Source organism: Jaculus jaculus, chromosome 1, assembly GCF_020740685.1.
Source record: "Jaculus jaculus isolate mJacJac1 chromosome 1, mJacJac1.mat.Y.cur, whole genome shotgun sequence".
Lineage (NCBI taxonomy): Eukaryota > Metazoa > Chordata > Mammalia > Rodentia > Dipodidae > Jaculus > Jaculus jaculus.
This window is the reverse complement of record NC_059102.1, coordinates 121,679,762-121,699,337: the sequence shown is the minus strand read 5'-3', so window position 1 is coordinate 121,699,337 and position 19,576 is coordinate 121,679,762. Positions and strand designations below refer to the sequence as shown.

Genomic DNA, 19,576 nt, shown 5'->3' with positions numbered 1-19,576 from the left:
CTGGATCTTGCTGGCTAGCCAGTGTAGCTAAATTGGTGATCTCCAACCCAAGGAATCCCTATCTCAAAAAGAGGTGCACAGCACTTGAGGATAATACCTGAGGTTCTCCTCTCGCCTCCACATGCACGTGTGTGCATGTTCATGCACACACATATTTGCACATGAAGAAATACGCTTCACAGTCACACACACACACACAAAAGCTGCCAAATGTTAAATAGTGTACACCACATTCTAAAAGCTGTGGCTCTTCCAGTTTGTCACAAATATATTTTTGTTTTTTTATTTTTTTTTCATTAAGTCATACCACCTTAAAAGGGAAACTGACATAAAAAAGTTAAGAACTAGGGTCTGAGCATGTGATAGAGCACGTTGTTAGCATATGTGGAGTCCTGGGTTCCACCCGCAAAACGAAAAGTCAGGGGGGGGGCTAGAAATCTTATATTCATCTATGTAGATATCAAAATATGCTTTAAAGGCCTATAATGTAATGTACCCCATGTATTTATATTTTAGTTGAAAATAAATATGTAACAGAAGACAAGTGTAAGGAATGCTTTTTTCTTCCAAAAGTACACTTACAAATTCAAATGCAGTGAATGGGAAAGCTGTGGGGAACTGAGATGTACATCACATGCCTTCTTAAACAAAGAGGAGGATGCATAGACACATGCTGACTTTGTTTTTTGATCTGATGTCTGTAAATGTTAGTCGTCCACTGTCCTGCCTTGAAGCCTCCTGAAAATGGTTACTTTATCCAAAACACTTGCAAAAACCACTTCAACGCAGCCTGTGGGGTCCGGTGTCGCCCTGGATTTGACCTTGTGGGAAGCAGCATCCTCTTGTGTCTACCCAATGGTTTGTGGTCTGGGAAGGCGAGCTCCTGCAGAGGTATGCAAACATTCAGTTCACATTGCTTCTTGCTTGTCTTGCTTCATTTTCTTGATTTAAAGTCTAAGGGACTAGTTGGTTCTTTTGTTTCTTTTTTGGACTTTATAGATCATGGGCCACAGAAAGGACAAATCCTGTAGAAAGTTAGAAGTCAAAGCTGCTTAATTCACTTGATTTCATCCAGTAAACCATGTCCTTCATTTAACTTTGATGAACAAAGGACAGACCTACTGGGGAGTAAAGGTTCAGTTTATTCAAACTTCAGATTTCAAGTAGTCAAGACAGAGTACCAAGAACAGTAAGATAAGAGTGTCACATTTGGGGCTAGTCAAAGTTGGGGCTAGATGCAGGGCTTTGAGTCACACCAGAGTCCTGCAATAGGAACACCTAGAAACTTGCTTGTCTCCATCCTTCTCCCAGAGTGGATAATATGCTATAGAAAGTAGAGACTGAGATCCCTAGAGACCCAACAAAACCAGCTGAAAAGGGGCTGAGGACCTGAGGCTCCCACATTAAAGACAGGGATGCCATAAACAAAGGAGTACTTCAATCCACCCCTACTTGCTATCTCCAGTGTCTACTTTCTCGTAACCATCAAGCCATTCAAAACCTCCCACGGCTTCCCAAATAGGCAAGGAAGGAAAGTGTCTCTAAGAAAGGATAAGAGCAAGGATTTGAGGACTACCATCAGAACCCTAGCCTGTGAAGCTTTTTATTGCACTGTATAAGGTTTGGGATAAAGGCATATGAAAAAGAGTTATTTGTTAACATTTTTAGCCAGGCATGGTGGCATACATCTTTAATTCCAGAATGTGAGGGGCAGAGGGAGGAGGATTTAGTGGAATATGTTGGTTGGTTGGTTTATTGCTAAACATGGCAAATTTATCCCACCCCACACAGTATATAATCTATCCCATGGGCTCCTCGGATTTAGCCCCTCTAAGACCACAGTTCATTGAGCTCACTGGGTAAGGAATTATGTATTCTGGCCTCCCCTGGACTCCTATTCCCATAGGGGAATCTCACCACATCACCAGTCCAAGTTCATTTTCAAAGCCCAGGAGATAGCAGTTGTTTGTGCTTATTAGCTGCTAATATTGATCACAGGAAACTGAATAAATCAGGACCCTATCAAAACCTTCATCTATTTCCATAGAAAGTCAAAGAGAAACCAAGATCAGTATATAGAACAAAAATGGCCTGACAGGAAAGGATGGAAAATGTAACCACTGAGATGCAAAGGTTCAAATAAGACCAGAATACCTACAAATGAGAGAAGTCTAAGAGCAAAAAGATCCCTGAGAGTTAGAAAGGAGAAACAAAAGTACTTGTATTATAACAATGGGCAAAGTTCAAAGACAAATTAATAAATTGATAGACTCTAGAAATTTCTCTGAAAGTCCAGCAGAATTTCAAAGAACAGCACTATGAAAGGATATAGTGACATGAGAATAGTCACAGGAAATACTATTCTCGTATGAGGAATTCAGAGGGCATGGAGCCAAGGAGCAGCAGTAATAGATCAAAGAATATATCCCCAAGGTAAAATTTTGAAAATAAAAGTACACAACTGAAACTTTTATATTCAGTTTAAAATCATGTAGCAAGTGCCAAAACACAATTATTAAAAACAGATCCATGTCTGGAAATAACCTTGGTGGTATTTCTGAATGTCCTGAGACAAGAGAAAATAGTTTTGGCTTCGTAGTTAGAAATAACATTACCTACAAAGGAAAGGGAATATGACTAGACTTAGATTGTCTGTTGGTCATCATAATGTTTGAAGAAAAGATTTCTAGGAATCTGGGAGAAAAGATTCAATTCATAGATTTCCATTCTCAGATAAGCTATTGTTTATATGTGGAAGAAAGGACATATTCAGTCAAGTAGTATCAAGGTAAAACACACACCCTCACTCACTCTTACCAAATCTAAAACATATTTTTTCATTTTTATATTTCTAAAATTAGAATGCTCTTTAAAATCAGTTGTAACAGTCTCATTGGTACTAATGGCTTAATAATGGCCCATAAAGTAATGGTGTATCTTATAAGTGGGGTGTCTGGAACTCTGAAATAGTTGAGTTGGGCATGATTCACTTCTGTACCTAGAAGTGTAGCATGGGGGGAAAAAAGTTAGTATTTTTAGAAGCCTAATTTTAAATCTGATTGTAAGGGTAGAGAATAAATTTTCTGAATCATATATTTCATGAAAAGCTTTTTAACTGTGAGTCAGGGAAGAAAGATCAGTGAAAATATAAAATATTTTTACACATATTGTATATGCTATCAATGTTTTTGTCATGTTTACTAATAAACAGCAAGCCTGATTCTTACTTCTCCTAGGCATGCTTCATAAAATACTTCTAGTCACCTTTAATTTTATTTTAATTATGATTTTCTTTTTAAACTACCAAGAATTTTTTTGTTGTTTCTCAGTGGTAAAGCTGAAACATACCATTATAGTAAATTAAATTTTGTAACACTAATTTTTTTTCTGAGAAAAAATTTCAACAGCAAGAAGCATACACTTACCAAAAAGTTTTCTTTATTTTCAGCAGTGGGTGTTATCATGACTTAGAGGATGACAAGTGTATGCTACAGTGGGAAAGATCAGATTCATTTTGAAGATGAAACAAACCCTCAGCAAGTTTAAAGCTGCCACTGTCCATTCTTTAAAACAGTTCTCTTTTAAAGTCCAAAATCCAGATTTTCTTTTTAATGTCTTTTTAAAATTTTTAACTGGTGCATAATAATTGTTCACAACAAATGTATACATTTATGAAATACAGTTTCATAATTCAATACAAGCATATAATGCATAATTGCCAAATCAAACTAAGATGCTCTTTTCTAGAATGAATAAATTATTTAGGGATTATCTTAAATAAACATATATTAAAAACATTTATTGAAGGATTTTTAAACTTATTAAAGCAAAAACTTTAAGTTAAACTTAGGAATAAATAGATACCTATTAAAATGATAATAAAGACTCATCCTTGAGTGAAAGCATGTATAAAATGTCGAAGAAATAAATATAAATCAATGCACATACTTTGTTTTCCTGGAGGAGCAATGAAAGTTTATTAAAACTGACATTTGAGAAGTGGTACAGTTTGCATTTGTCTGAGATACCATCTCTAATTTATCCTCAGTACTCATGAGACATGTTGTAAATACATTTGGCTTAGGTTTGGAAAGCCATAGTGAGTTTTTGAAATGAAGCTAATTTTTACTCTTTTTTTGTTTGGTTTTTCAAGGTGGGGGCTCGTTCTAGCCCAGGCTGACTTGGAATTCACTTTGTAATCTCACGGTGGCCTAGAACTCACAGCAATCCTCCTACCTCTGCCTCCTTAGTGCTGGGATTAAAGGCGTGCACCACCACGCCCAGCTAATTTTTTTTATAAGAAGTTGCTTAGTATGGTTGTCTAGATTTTATAAGTCTTAATCACAGGAATTTATCTCCTGTTTTAAGCCAGTTTGACATTGCACTGCACAGGATGGACACATTCAATAACAGTCAAAAAGTAGAAGACAAAGTATTTTGATTGTTATTTTATTAATAGCTGACTTCAGCCCAAATCATCCCAGGGATGGGAGAGGCTAACGTTTCAGAGTTTCACCTCTCATCTAATCCTTGAATTTTCTTTACAGAGTAATCAGTCCTATACTTGCATTTAATTCACTCAATAGTTATACTCTGCCAAGTAATGTAATTTGAATGAATTCCCAGAGAACAAATTATATACACGGCTTCAGTTCAATGTGCACTTTAATATTGTCCTGGCTTCCTTCCTTTTCTATTATTTAAAGGTTACATTGTTGTGATAAATGAATATATGTGACTGCTATAAAGAAAACTGGTAAGCTCATAAAAATACAAGAAAGAAGAATATATCTCACTCAAAGTCCCAACAAAATTCTTGTATTCCAAACATATTTAAAATTCTTTAGGAAGCCGGGCGTGGTGGCGCACGCCTTTAATCCCAGCACTCGGGAGGCAGAGGTAGGAGGATCGCGAGAGTTCGAGGCCACCCTGAGACTACATAGTGAATTCCAGGTCAGCCTGAGCCAGATCAAGAGACCTACCTCGAAAAACAAAAAACAAAAAACAAAAACAAAAACAAAAAAATTCTTTAGGGATTGCTGTGCTGTCTCCTGGCTTTCAGTGTTGTAAAGTTCTATCTGAAATCAAATTGAACTTGGCATTTTGTAAAATTTGTATATTGATTTATTTGTTCTTCATTTAATATGTGATAATTGGAGTATTCTGTCCATACCTTATAAACATAAATACATGTGTCATTCTGTTGGCAGAGTCAAGTATCCATTCCTTTCCTCCCAGCATCCTCTGCCCCTGATACTAATGTGCATCAAATGAAAAGGTGCATCTTTCATGATCTTGGCCCCACTTTTTTTTTTACTTTCCTCACTTTCCTATCAAAGACAAAGCATGGAAAACATAATCATAGTTCCAGGTGATTTTTATCTGTGATGTTTTTTGGACTGCATCCATTCTATAAGTATCAGACCAGAGGGCTTGAATTATGTGGGAACAAAGTCTCAAAACGTCAGAGCCTGATTGGGTTGACATAAGTTTACTACAATTTTTATGATAAAAAGTAGGGGTGGAATTTTTATTTATCAACTTGGTGTATTAAACACTTTTGCTGCTGTGACAGAATACATGACAGCAGCAGCTTGAGAGAAAAGGCTTTCTTTTGCTTCACAGTTGACGGTACGATTCATCATGGCAGGGAAGTTGTGGCTCTCCCATGAGACAGCTGGTCACATTGCTTCCACAGTGAGGAAGGAGAGGATGAATGGTGGTGCTTAGCTCACTTTCTCCGTTTTATTCTATTCAGCCTGGACCTCCCAGCCCATGGAAGGGCTCTACTCACATTTCAGTGTGTCTTCCCATATCAGTTGTCTCAATGTAACAATTCCCACACAGACATGCCCAGAGATTTGTCTCCAGGGAGTCAACGATCAATACTAATAATCTCACATGGGTAGACTGAGGTCTCCTACTCCCTGAAAAAAAGCAGTCTACTTCAAGATCTTTCTACTATCTTTGTCACATTTTTTATTTATTTGCTTTTTTTTTTTTTTTTTTTTTTTTGAGGCATGTTCTCATACTAACCCTGGAACTCACTTTTAGGTCCAGGCTGACTTCAAACTCTCAGTGATTCTCCTACCTCAGCTTCCCAAGTGCTGGAACTAAACTGTGTGCCACCATATCTGCCTTATTTGTATTTTCTCAAAACTTTGTTTGATTATGTAGCATTTAACAAATGAGTCTCCATTGTGGTTTGGTCTCTTCTGTTGGGACACAGTATGGGAGCTCAGTCAAAAACAATGCCCTAGTAGGGCCTGGTGTGCATGCCTTTATTCCCAGCACTCTGAAGGCTGAGGTAGGAGGACCATCGTTGAGTTCCAAGCCACCCTGAGACTACATAGTGAATTCCAAGTCAGCCTGGGCTAGAGAAAGACCCTACCTCAAAAAACTGAAAGAAAAAAAAAAGTCCTATGATATTTCAACAACCCTTAACTCTTTGATGTTTCCTTCTCTACTTGTATATCCCCCCCCAATCTTTTTCAGCTTCCTTCTTCCCACAGGTATAGCTAGCATTCCCCATCAGTGGTAGTTTGAATATATGACTTCATAGACTCAGGTGTTTTATTAAAATTGAGTTTGCTGAGCTGGAGAGCTGGCTGAGCCATCAAAGGCACTTGCTTGTGAAGTCTCCCAACCCAGGTTTGATTCCCTAGTGCTCACATAAACCAGATGCACTGTGGAACGTGCGTCTGAATTTGGATTGGTTGGCAGTGGCAAGAGGGTCTGGTGTGCCCATACTCTTCCTTCCCCTTTTCTCTCTCTGTCTTTCTTTGCTTGCAAATAATTAGCTAAATAAATTAATTATTAAAAACTGAGCTTGCAATTTCAGTCTGTATCAGGCAGATTCTTGCTAGAAGGGAATATGTCACTGAGGGCATGTGTTATTCCCTCCCAAAGGTATGGAGAGAAGAGTTTGAGCTCTAGGTTCATGCTTGCTTGTTTATAGTGTTCCTGGCTATTTGATGTTTTTTCTCTCTGCTTGCTTCTTTTGCCATTAATGGAATTTCCCCTGGATCTGTAATCTTGGAATAAATCCCTTCCTCCCAATAAATTGTGTCTGGTTGGAGGCTCATCGCAGAAACATGGAATTGCCTAAAACACCAACCTTTCCTTTCTCCTCTTTCATCTTCTCCTCCTCATCCTCTTCTCTCGTTCTCTCACACTTTACTTTCTTCCCTACTTCCCCTATTAAGAGTATATCTAATCCTGAACTACAGGAAAAGCAGTATAGGAAAATGATAAATACTTTAGAAATGGTTTTCTCCAAAGAGGAGCACACAATATAGCCATGGCTCCCATAAGGCACAGGTATGCATGGATTTGAAAGAGTCATTTTGGGAAGACAGAAACTGTCAGAAAGATACTTGGATCTGTGATGGAGAGGTCAAGATAGGAATATGACTCCAGGGTACTGTGATGAGCATTAACACAGATACTAACTAACAGAAATCACTAAGGGATGAGAGAGAGGTGGGGGGGGGGCGGGGAGTTTGAAAGAGAAATTAGGAAACGAATATTGGCCATGGAACATGATATTTCAATGAAACTGGTGGTTTTTAAGATAAAATGATCTTAGAGGGAAGTGAACAAGGAAGAAAACTCTCTGATATACAAGCACATCTATAGAGCAGGCATTAAGATGTTGATTAGGGTGAGAAAGTGAAGAAGTTCTAAAGGGAAGCTTGGGCTGTGAGTGGAGTTACTGAAGCCTGCTCATGCATTCCAGGGAGCATGCAAGAGTCTACAAAATTAGATTTGAATCACGTCCAAATGGAATAATCCTGATAGGTGAGGGGTGATCTGAGGCTTGGGCTTCCTAAGAGATTGTCATGACCAGAAATATAGAATGTAATTAAAGTAATTGAAATGGGCATGTGCTGTGGATTTTGGTGGGCTGGGCAATGAAGGCATCTTGCAAGGAGAATTTAGAGTAAAGATGTCATTTGGAAACAGGCAGAGACAGAGCAGTCCAGGTCCTTTCTTGGAGCTTCTCTGATGGAGTGCTGGAGCTACATGGTCATAGATGCCTGATCTGGGAAAATGTGAGCTTCTTTGGACACTCTAAGGAGCTTCTCCAGATGGAAGAGTAGCAGCTAGCTGAAGAAAGGAAACATTTCAAGCATCTAGGGCTTACTTAAAACCCGCCTGGATGCTCTCTCATTGTGAATTCAGAGATGATCAAGAAAGGGACCATACCACCAAGCTTACCTTCTTACTTCTCAGAATATTGGAATGTCATGCTGTACTCCTGAGCAGATTTGGAATATATACAAGTCTCATAAACTGAAAGACAGGAAAAGTCCTTCTTTAGAAAATGAGTGAAGGAAAGGTGAATGGATGCTAAATAGAAAAATGCTGTTTTGTTTATATTTCCTGGTATCAAAAACCGAAATAACAATGACTTGTACCAACTAATGGTCTTCTTCTCATCTGAAAGATCACAAAACAATTCAAAACTTCTGCGATAATCCCATTGTAATCAGAGACTGAGATGTCTTTGGCTACATTATCAAGTTAGTGCATGATACTTTTCGTATGTACGAGTACACTACAGTGCTCCCATGTCTATTTTGGAAGAAAGTAAGAGGAAAGGGGAAGCAAAGCTCTCTGTCAGTCGGGAAGTCTCCATTAAAATGTTTCCCCAGAAATCCCCTAAAACTTCAGCCACATCTTATTGAGTCTCGTTAATTGCAGTGAAGTTGAAGAACTGTGGTCTCATGGCTGTGCATACGACTATGCTGACATACTGGGAAGAATGGCTATTAGTAGACAATTCACAGTCTACGCCACACCAGCTGATATTAACATGGAAATCAAAATTAGCATGATGAGTGAGATTTTGCACATGTGTATGAGAAGAAAGAAGAGAAAAGGCTTGAAGGGCCAGAGATATGATCAGACTGTAGGATACTAGAGTGTAAGACTGCAGGAGCTGGGCATTTTGTCAGGCGGTGACCATTCAATAGTCCAGAATGTGGCTCTGGTGTCTGAAAATGGAGTGGATTGTGAACTTAAGCTTATCTGAAAACAGAAAATCTCCTCTTTTGGTTGGAACATAACCTGAAAACCCTCAGCATAGTCCCCACTGAGTGCTGCTTTGATCACCACCAGATTCAGCAATCATCACTATCTGAATGGAACCAGACTTCTTTGCTTAAATTTCCCATCCATGAGCAGCAAATAATAATAATAATAATAATAATAGTACATAGTGGCATTGTTTGGGCAATGTATCTGATAAAACATATGTTTTTAAGAACCCCACAAGAATTCAGAATATGATGGTGCACTATTTATCACTTGCCATTTTAATAGTAGAACATTTTCTTGCTCATATCATGAGGATGTTGAACTAAGAATTTTTATGTGTGTACTTATTTAGTAAACTATGATCTAATTGTTCACATCTTCTGTAGTGAGAACATGCCCCCAACTCCGCCAGCCTAAGCATGGCCATATCAGCTGTTCAACTGTGGAAATGTCCTATAACACCACGTGTTTGATTACCTGTAATGAAGGGTACAGATTAGAAGGAAGTGCTAAGCTCACCTGCCAAGTAAACTCACAGTGGGATGGTGCAGAACCCCAGTGTGTGGGTAAGTGCCTGGAAGTTATGGGACTCTGGGTAACTCATTCCTCCTGTTCTCTCATTGCTCCAGGATTCTGTAAAGACCTAAGACCAAACACTGGTTGCTTTTTAAACTTTTTATTGACAATTTTTATACAGGTACATATGTAGTTTGATCATAATCCTGTTACATTGCTTTATTTGTCCCCCTTTCCCTTCCTCCCTCTAGTAGACCCCTTCTTTCTAACCCTTTCTTCTTCTATTTTGATGTCCTTTTGTCTTCCCATCCTCCATGGCTACATATTGATGGGCTCAGTATTATGTAGCCTCTATAAAATCATAAATGTCACATCCACTGTCTGTCTGTTCCACAGCACTCCTCCCCAACCCTTGGCTCTCACGTTCTTTCTCACCATGGTCTCCACAATGTTCCCTGAGCCTTGGGAGCGTGATAGAGTTTCTCTTAATGTTGAGCTCTCAACTGTGACATCTTCTCAGCACTTTGACAAGTTTTATAACATCACAGTAATCACCTCCATCAGCACAAGGAAGGTTCTATGACCAAAAGTGAGAGCAGTATTAACCTATGGACATAATCATAAATATTTAGAGGGCAATTTGATGGGCACAAGCTATCTAATTATCAAAACAACAGGAGTAGCTCCCCCTCTAGGGCCTGTGATTATCCCAACCATAGGCTTTTTACTAGGCATTCAGTGCCAGGCATGGAGTGGGCATAAATCCAATGAGAGAACAGTTGCTTATGCCTATGCCAGTCATGCACTAGTGGGCATTTCTTGCCTTGCTGACTGACTGTTTTGCTCACAGGATCCACTACAGGTTAGGACTATTGATGACTTTTTCCCCCAGCAGCCAGCATAGCACTGTCCAGCACTATGACAGCTAGCCAGCAGGGACAAGTTCTCCAGCTCAGTTCCAGCTTGATTTCTCAGTGTCCTACCAATGCATGAGTTGTCTTTGGCAATTCAAACTTATCAACTAATTCTGATGGGCAACCAAGAGTGTTGGCAATAGCCTGTATTGCACAATTCACTGGGGACGTAGCCACCTTAGGCACTGAGGCTTTCCTGTAATAACTTATGGCTTCCAGATTTAGCATTTTCCAGAATTGCAAGGTCTTTATGTCCAAATTCTCTGTCTTTTTTTTAAATTAGCTAATGAGGAAGTAGGTTTCCATATGGCTTATTCATAGCGTCTTTAGTTTTGGGTAACCCTACCCTCAATCTTTTTGTCCTCTCCTAATCCTATTTAGACCTTCATACCCCTAGTTTTTTGTCCCTCTATTTATATATTATGATCCTCTCCCTTACCTCTTACCCCTTCCACCCCACTCCTGGCCCCATTCTAGCTTCCTGGTCCCTACTTCTGACTCTTACTCCAACCATATAAAAATCTAAAACTTAGAAGTTAGGATCCTTGTATGAGAGAGAACATGCAGCATTTGTAAGTACTGGCTGTTAGTGGATAGGGGCAACCATTTGCATGGTTTTGGTTGTGATGCATTTTCATGTAAGTTATTCTATTCCTTCTCTTTCCACTGGTATAAACACTATATTCTATACTGAAGTGAGTTTCCCAACTCATTAATGTTTATAGCTTTGAATGGTAATGCTTATTCATTTATTTTAAATTTTTTTGTTCATTTTTATTTGTTTATTTGAGAGTGACAGAGAGAGAAAGAGGTTGAGAGATAGAGATAGAGAGAGAGAGAGAGAGAGAGAATGGGTGCGCCAGGGCCTCCAGCCATTGCAAACAAACTCTGTATGCATGTGCCCCCTTGTGCATCTTGCTAATGTGGGTCCTGGGGAGTCAAGCCTCGAACCGGGGTCCTTAGGCTTCACAGGCAAGTGCTTTACCACTAAGCCATCTCTCCAGCCCTTATTTATTTATTTTGAGAGAGATAGAGGCAGAAAATAAGATGGCATAGAGTAAAACTGAAGAGAGAAACCTTTAAACAAAATCATAAAATGGAATTTAAAATGGAAGTAGGAAAAATGCAATGGAATTTTTCTAAAAAACTTAATGGCATGCAGGGGGTAGTTAGGCATGTTAAAAATGAGACATTGTCTAAATCTGTGCACATAAATTGAAAACTCCACCTTGGTACCATGCTGGTACCATATTCACCAAGAAAGCAGCACTCTTGCTCATTTCCCCAATTACTCTTGGTTCCAGCTGGGACCCTAATGAGGTGCGATGGGCTTAAAAACCATGAGTAAGAGGTTAAAAAGAGAGACAGAAAATAAAACAGGCAACAATTTTGAGAGCTTAAAGGTAATATCCATGCTCTGTAAAGGGTCAGCTCTTAAGAATATTAACTCCTGCATAGTCACTACATGTGAGCCACAGTTTTGCTGCAATTTTTCTGCTTCTCACAGTAGATGAGGAAATCTGTGCATTTCATGAATTGTAGTGACCAAAATCAGAGATAAACCAAATTCTTAGGAAGGACGGCTTTTGTAGACCCAGAATTTTGAAAGAAATTGACTCAAATAGTAACATGTTGGTGGCATGTGGACTCCGAGCATTCTGTTACCGGCTGGATGACATCAAGCAGCTTACTACTATGCTGAATCCAGGGCTACAGTCTCTTATTTATAAGGGGGACTAACAAGACTCCTTCCTCAATGGAATTAAATGATTCAGTAAAGTCTTTGGAGTGATGCCCAGCACATAGTAGATACTAAGTATTATCTTCAATTACATGGGAAATGCAGCTGAAGTCATAGTCAGTGACATCAGTAGAACCTTTACTATGGTAGATTCATATGCACATGGGCACATTCGCACAAGCTTTTTGCAGCAAGTCCTATCTTTGAATTCCTATTCTATCTACAACCCACCTAATTTATATTCTATGCCAAAGATCATGGGTCAAGGACCCAATTATAACATAGTGATGTTATGGAAGATGTAAAGCCATTTCTCATTATGTGCTTATTTCAAGATAGAACCAAAAGCTGATAAAATAAAATTGATTAACATATCCCTTAGTCCTTGAAAGATGGATTCTAACTTAAATTTCACCAGCATAAAATAAAATCCTGTGATGGTTCTTTAAGCAAATTATGAAAGCCAGAATTAGAAAAATTATAAGAGTCTTCAAGTTTTTGATACATTATCAAAGTAATTAGAGTGGGCCAAGTATGTAGCTCACTTGGAAAGTGCTTGCCTAGTATATGCAAAACCCTGGACTTAAGCTATGCCACTGCATAAAATTGGGTATACTGGTACTGATGCAATCCCAGAACCTTGGAGGTAGAGGCAAGAGCATCAAGAGTTCAAGGTCACCCTTAGCTACATAGCAAGGTGGATGCCAGCCTGCACTACATAAAACCCTGCAACAAGAGATTAAGTACAGTTTATCACTTTTTATATTTTATGATGCAGGGACATACATTTATATAGGGACTTATGTCAAGTGCAAGGCAGCACAATTATGTTATTCTTGAGTAAAGAAAATTGATTACTTTTAACTTGTGGGAATGCAGATAACAGTCTCTCATTTTCCATCACTAGAACGCCATTGCACCACCTTTCAGAAACCCAAAGGCGTCATCATCTCTCCCCCCAGCTGTGGCAAGCAGCCAGCCAGACCTGGGACTCACTGTCAGCTCAGCTGCCGCCAAGGATTCATTTTATCTGGGGTCAGAGAAGTGAGATGTGCCACTTCTGGGAAATGGAGTGCCAGAGTCCAGACAGCTGTGTGTAAAGGTAGGTGTTGACAGTTGACAGCTGAAACCCAAACTCCTCAATTATGATAGGAGCATAGTATAGGAACACCCTATTTGCAAATTTGGCTACAAGTTTATGATAAAATGGTAGGTGTTAATCCAATACAATCTAAGAGGATTTCTGATTCAAAAATGGTGAATTCATAAAAATCCAATTGCCAGGTAATAACAGATAAGGTAGAAAAGTAAGGATGGTAGTGCTGAAATTAGATACATTTACCATCAGAAGATGAAAATATTTCAGGCAAGACCGAATTGATTTAAAGAAATACCAGCTATCAGCACTTTGAAACCTGCATCCTATCATATCCGTAAGAGGACAATGTTATTTGTCCTGTAGCGAGAGAAGACCATCATGCATAGTAAAAATGAGAAAGGACTGAGAAGATGGCTCAGTTGGTAAATGTGCTTACTGTGCAGAAAGGACTTGGGACTTGAATTCAATCTCCAGTACCCATGCAAAAAGCTGGGTATAGCCACACATGCTTATAACCCAAGTGATGAGCAAGACAGAGGTGGGAGGCTTGCTAGGGCTCACTGGCCATCCAGTCTAGCTGAAAAACAGGGTGTTTCATGTTCAGCGAGAGACTGTCTCAAGAAAATAAGGCAGAAGAGCAATAGAGGCATAGTCGACATCTTCCACTGCTCCCAAACATGTGTCCCTTAGCACACACATCCAAACACACACACACACACACAGTCCTTAGAAGTAAACAATAAATAAAAATCTTTTTGCATGTGTGTAGCGTGTGTGTGTGTGTGTGTGTGTGTGTGTGTGTGTGTGCTATATGTGCTGGTGTGGTGCCTCTCTACTCACCCGGGGAAGCAGTAATCCCATCTGTGGCATCTGGAGAACATCTGGTGCCCCCTACATCACTCACTCTTTTTCATCCTCGGGATGGGCTCTCTTACTGATTCCCATGCTTGCCATTCACAAGCCCCAGAAATTCTCTGATCTTCACACCCACTGAACTGCAGTTACTACACAAATGCATGGCCAAGTCCAGCTGTTTACATAGGTTTTGGGGATTTGAACTCTGGACATCTTAGGCCCCCTCAGGCCCTCATGCCTATGCCAAAAGCATACTTAACCACTGAGCAACCTCTCCAAATCCCAAATATACAAATCTTTAATTGTAATAATATTACTGATTTGATGTGCCAAACTGAGAATTTCTTTAGAAAGGAAAAATAATAAGCTGGAAACGTAAATATCTCAACTAATGAAACCATATGGAGAGAAAATGAATGTGAGCTTTAAATTCCAGATTCAGCCTAGTTATTACTTAAGTAAAAATGAAAAATTAAATGCCTCTTTTGGATTGTTAGAGTCAATATATTACTGGGCATGTTTATGGGGTAAAAGTTATGCAGAGATAAGCTCCTACAAGATAAAGAAATTATAAACCGAGTAAAATTTTAAGTAACAATAAGATATGAGACACCATGTGATAAATTCAGGCACATCCAATGGTAAATTACAGAACCCCTAATTTGGGAGCGTAACTCAGTGGGAGAGGACTTGCTTAGTATTCATGAGTGCCTTGGTTTAATCCTCAGAATTGAAAAAAAGAGCATAGTTTAAGATAAAGGATGCATTATAACGTATAATAGTAACTTTCTGATGGTTTATGCAAATCTTTATAGCACACTAAATTTAGTATTTGTGGCATCAACTTTTCCACTGCAAAAAAATGTCCTTAGCTTTAATTTGTTGTTTGTTTCGACAGCATGTTCTAGTGTTATTATTAGTTCTATGCTAATTCTTTCTAACTGACAACCTCATTTTAAAATGTAGCGTCTTCAAAATACTTAGTAGGCCTTTATTATATGCCAGGCCCTAAATAAAAATCATGAGATAGCATATATCCTGGCTTTCAAAGAAACAAATTCAATTAGTAGAGAAAATGATATTTCAAGTTGAAATTGTTGAATAAAACAGAAGGCTTGGAAAATCGAGTAACAAGTATTCCCAGTGGTCCTGGAGACTGGGAGAAAGCTTTTTGAGCTTAGAACTAAAGGACCAACAGTTGTTACAAAGGTAAGGGGAGTGGGTTATTTTAGGCAAATAAAATAACTCAGGTAAAGGTCCAAGTCAAGGGAAAAAAACCAAAACACTTGAGTTTTTATGGACCTGGCAGCAATTCAGTGTGGACCATGCATTCCAAGAGGGGAACATCGCACCATAGACTGGCTCCAGCAGAAGCTCATAATCCATGCTAGGACGTTATGGGAAAAGGGTGTATATTCCAAATGATTCAATAATTGGTATATGAGCTGGCAGATTGCTCAGTGGTTAAAGGCACTTACTTGCAAAGCCTAATAGTCTGGGTTCAATTCCCCAGTACCCAAATAAGGCCAGATGCACAAAGTGGCACATGCATCTGTAGTTCATTGGCAGTGGTAAGAGGCCCTGGCACACCCATTTTCTCTCTCTCTGTCTCTCTCTCGACTTTAAATAAATAAGTAAATTTTTTAAATTATAAAATAATAATGATTGATAGGCTAATAAATTACTAAGCATTAATATGACCAGATTTTTATCTCTTATTTTAAAGATGCGGAAGTACATATTAGAGTGTTAACTGATTTCTGTATTTTCTGGGTCAGACGTGGAGGCTCCCCAAATCAACTGTCCTAAGGACATGGAAGCTAAGACTCAGGAGCAGCTGGACTCTGCTAATATCACCTGGCAAGTCCCAACCGCTAAAGACAACTCTGGTGAAAAGGTCAGTTGTGAGTAACTCTATGCATCCTTTTCAAACAGATTCTAATACACTGAACATGTGTATGACACTGACCGCTTACTCTGGTAGTAATACTCAGGGCCCTGTGTATACACGACCCAGACGAGAGTACTTCATCTACTAGAACAGTCATCCCGAGTCATTATTGAGAAATCTCATGTTGATAGCTCTAAAACAAAATCTTTTTCACTCCACAGAATTGTTGTGTTACTATTTCCACTACAGTTCCTTCACCAAGAATACTTCAACCCTTGATAGATTCTGAAGATCCTCTAATAAAAGATGTAGAACCTGTCTTAATTCCTATTCGTGAACTATGCTCTCTAAAGGACTGCGTAATGGGCAATTTGGAGGAGGGGATATCAATACTTACCATTTAGCTTTTCTAAATATAGCATTACTCAGAACATGGAATTTTTTACTTTTTATTTATTTATTTATTTATTTGGCTTTTCAAAGTAGGGTCTCACTCTATAGCCCAGGCTGACCTAGAATTCACTATGTAGTCTCAGGATGGCTTTGAACTCAGCGATCCTCCTACCTCCACCTCCCGAGTGATGGGATTAAAGGCGTGTGCCACCACACCTGGGCAGAACATGGAATTTCAACATTATATGTATACTGGTGACAGATTATTACCAGCTGCTAGGAAAATAATTCATTTGGGAATTTAACTTCCTCTCATATCTACAGTGTTAGTATTCACCTGTAGAAAGATACCCTTATGAAAATTTTTTTCACACCTGCATGTAAATGCACAGAAGTTCTTCCATCCAGGATATACTGGGGGTGAAGAATAAAAGCAATAATAATTGTCCTCATGTTTGTCATCAATATAAAACACAACTCTCACCTCAAAAGTACTAAGAGATAGTTCATTTGGGAGCTAAATATGAGCGGCATGGCCTAGGAACACAGATTAAGGTTACCCCAAATTTTATGTTCTAACATATTAACAAATTCATGAAGGTTTTATAGTCATAGAACAAAACAATGCCATAAACCAAAGCACTTTTCGAATACATTGGTGGCAACATCAGGTAGGTGGGTTACAGCAAAGCAGGGAAATCTCTGCTATAGGTTTCAGATGCTGTCTGATGACGTTCTTAGCCTTTGAGCTGGTGGCAGCTGGTGGTCTGTCAGCACATTCAGCTGATAGTCGCAAGGATGTTAAGTCAGACACAAAGGTGGGCAAGGAATAGCTAATGAAGAGCTTACAGTGGTTCAGCATAATTTGCCTCTGATCCTACATTCCATCTCTCCATGATCACAGGAGTCCTATCAGTCCATTCAATCCTGTTCAAAGTAGATGTAGTGTTGTTTGGAAACTTCACATTGTGTTTTATATAGTTATAATCAATGAAGCTTCTAAATCTGTTTACAAAAGTGCCAATGCGACCACAAGAGCGAAATGTACTGTTGGTGGTCTTAAGTTCATGATACTTCTACATCTTGTCAAAAGGCCTGTGAACACACACCTTCATCATCATTGTCAAACACTGACAAGGGCAAAAAGGGGTGTGTCTTAGAATCTGAGCGTAGTCCACACTAAATGCAGCTCCTATGCACACACTGATGCAAAAACCATGTGTGACTGTTGTCAACCTGACAGGATTTAGAACTGGAAACATATCTTTGATAATGTCTAGAGTAGGTTAATCGAGGTAGGAGAACCCAACTTAACTGTGGGTTGTACTATTCTATGGGTTGGGGTACCAGACTGAGTAAGAGGAGAAAAGGTACTGAGCATCAGCACTCCTCACTCTGCTTCCTCACTGTGTACTGGATATGACCAGCTGCCTCACGCTCTGCTACCAAGCCTTTCCTGCCATGATGAACTTTAGGCTCAAACTATGATCCATAATAAATACTTCCTCCTCCCTTAAACTTATTTTTGTCAGGCATTTTGTCTCAGAAACAAGAAAGATAACTAACACATGATGTTTCTGTTACTCTCTGAGAAGAGACAGCCCAACCACCATCAAAAGACATAAAATGTCTGCTGCCTCCACTTAGGCCAGATCTGGATGGCTATACCAATATGTCATTGTCTATATTCCTTGTTGCAAGAGAACAGAGAGCTGTGTTATTCAAGGCAACTTTGGTTTTTCTCAGCTACAGCCTCTTTTTTATCACTTCTTGAGCTCAACTCATTCATACAGCCCAAATTCTGACCATTGCCTGACTCCCAACTCCCCAGCCTAGTCATTTGCTTTTTGTTACCCTACTCAAATATGTCAACTTCTACCGCAAAAGCTAGTTAGAAGAATGTGAAGAGTTAGCTGGGATACCATGTATCCTGAATGTGTTAGAAATCTCTGTGCACAGGAGAGGAGTGGATCCATGGAGGCTGGTGTTGATGAAGGCAGCATCACCTCTGGTTCATAGACTTCCATGCTGCGCATTTTCATAGGAGATTAAACAGCTGTCTGAGAATCTATACAGCATTTATTCTCAGCCTCACATTCATAAATATAAGATTCTATGAAAGAGAAGCCTCCAGCATATTCAAACAGAACCACATAGAGGAGGCATAGTCATAGTAAGATGGGTACTCTAGGCATCAATCTTCAGGGTGTCATCTTGCTGACTGCATCTGAGGGCACTGGAGTGAGCAAAGCCAGGGCCACTAGAGTAGAAGAGATAGCCCAGGGTGGATGTGCACATGAAAAGAAGGAACAGAGATTAATTTCAGGAAGATCAGCAGTCAAGAGATAGGCAAGCTAAGAGACAGGATGACAAGATATATTTAGAATGTAACATGTGACATGTAGTCAAAGAGGAATTATATGGAGGGAAAATGGGTATAAAGGGAGGAGGAACAAGAGATGACAACTGGGAAATAATAAATACTGTGTTTTCTCTTTTATTCAGAATCCAGATTGTATGTGTGTGCTCATGTGTGCTTATGCATGTATGTGGAGGCCTGGTGACAACCTCTAGGATCATTCCTTCTCAGGTGCCATGTGCCTTTTTTCTGAGACAGTACCTCTCCCTGGCCTAGAACTCATCAATTAGGTTAGCCTGGCTGGCCAACAAGCTGCACAGGTCTTCCTATCTCATCTCCCTAAGTTTAGGCTAGTAGGCATACACCACCATGTGTGGCTTTTTTTTTTAATTAATTTATTTATTTATTTGAGAGTGACAGACACAGAGAGAAAGACAGATAGAGGGAGAGAGAGAGAATGGGCATGCCAGGGCTTCCAGCCTCTGCAAACGAACTCCAGACGCGTGCGCCCCCTTGTGCATCTGGCTAACGTGGGACCTGGGGAACCGAGCCTCAAACCAGGGTCCTTAGGCTTCACAGGCAAGCACTTAACCACTAAGCCATCTCTCCAGCCCCATGTGTGGCTTTTTTAATGGATTCTTGGGTCAAACTCAAGTCCTCATGTTTATATAGAATATTTGTATCAACTAAGCAACCTTCCCAATCCCCCCCACACATAAACACAAAAAGAGAGGGAAGAAAATAGAGAGAGATGTGTGTGTATGAT

The 19,576-nt window shown here is 39.4% G+C and overlaps 1 protein-coding gene across 1 annotated transcript in view; it reads left to right on the top strand.

The window, feature by feature from the left end:
* The window catches only part of Svep1 (sushi, von Willebrand factor type A, EGF and pentraxin domain containing 1), a 201,648-nt gene that overhangs the window by 63,275 nt on the left and 118,797 nt on the right, over nucleotides 1–19,576 (top strand). The window contains exons 5-8 of the mRNA XM_045146479.1: nucleotides 712–891; nucleotides 9,429–9,608; nucleotides 13,121–13,315; nucleotides 15,946–16,064. Of these exons, the coding sequence (XP_045002414.1) occupies nucleotides 712–891; nucleotides 9,429–9,608; nucleotides 13,121–13,315; nucleotides 15,946–16,064 (674 nt within the window). The remainder of the gene's footprint in view (nucleotides 1–711; nucleotides 892–9,428; nucleotides 9,609–13,120; nucleotides 13,316–15,945; nucleotides 16,065–19,576) is intronic.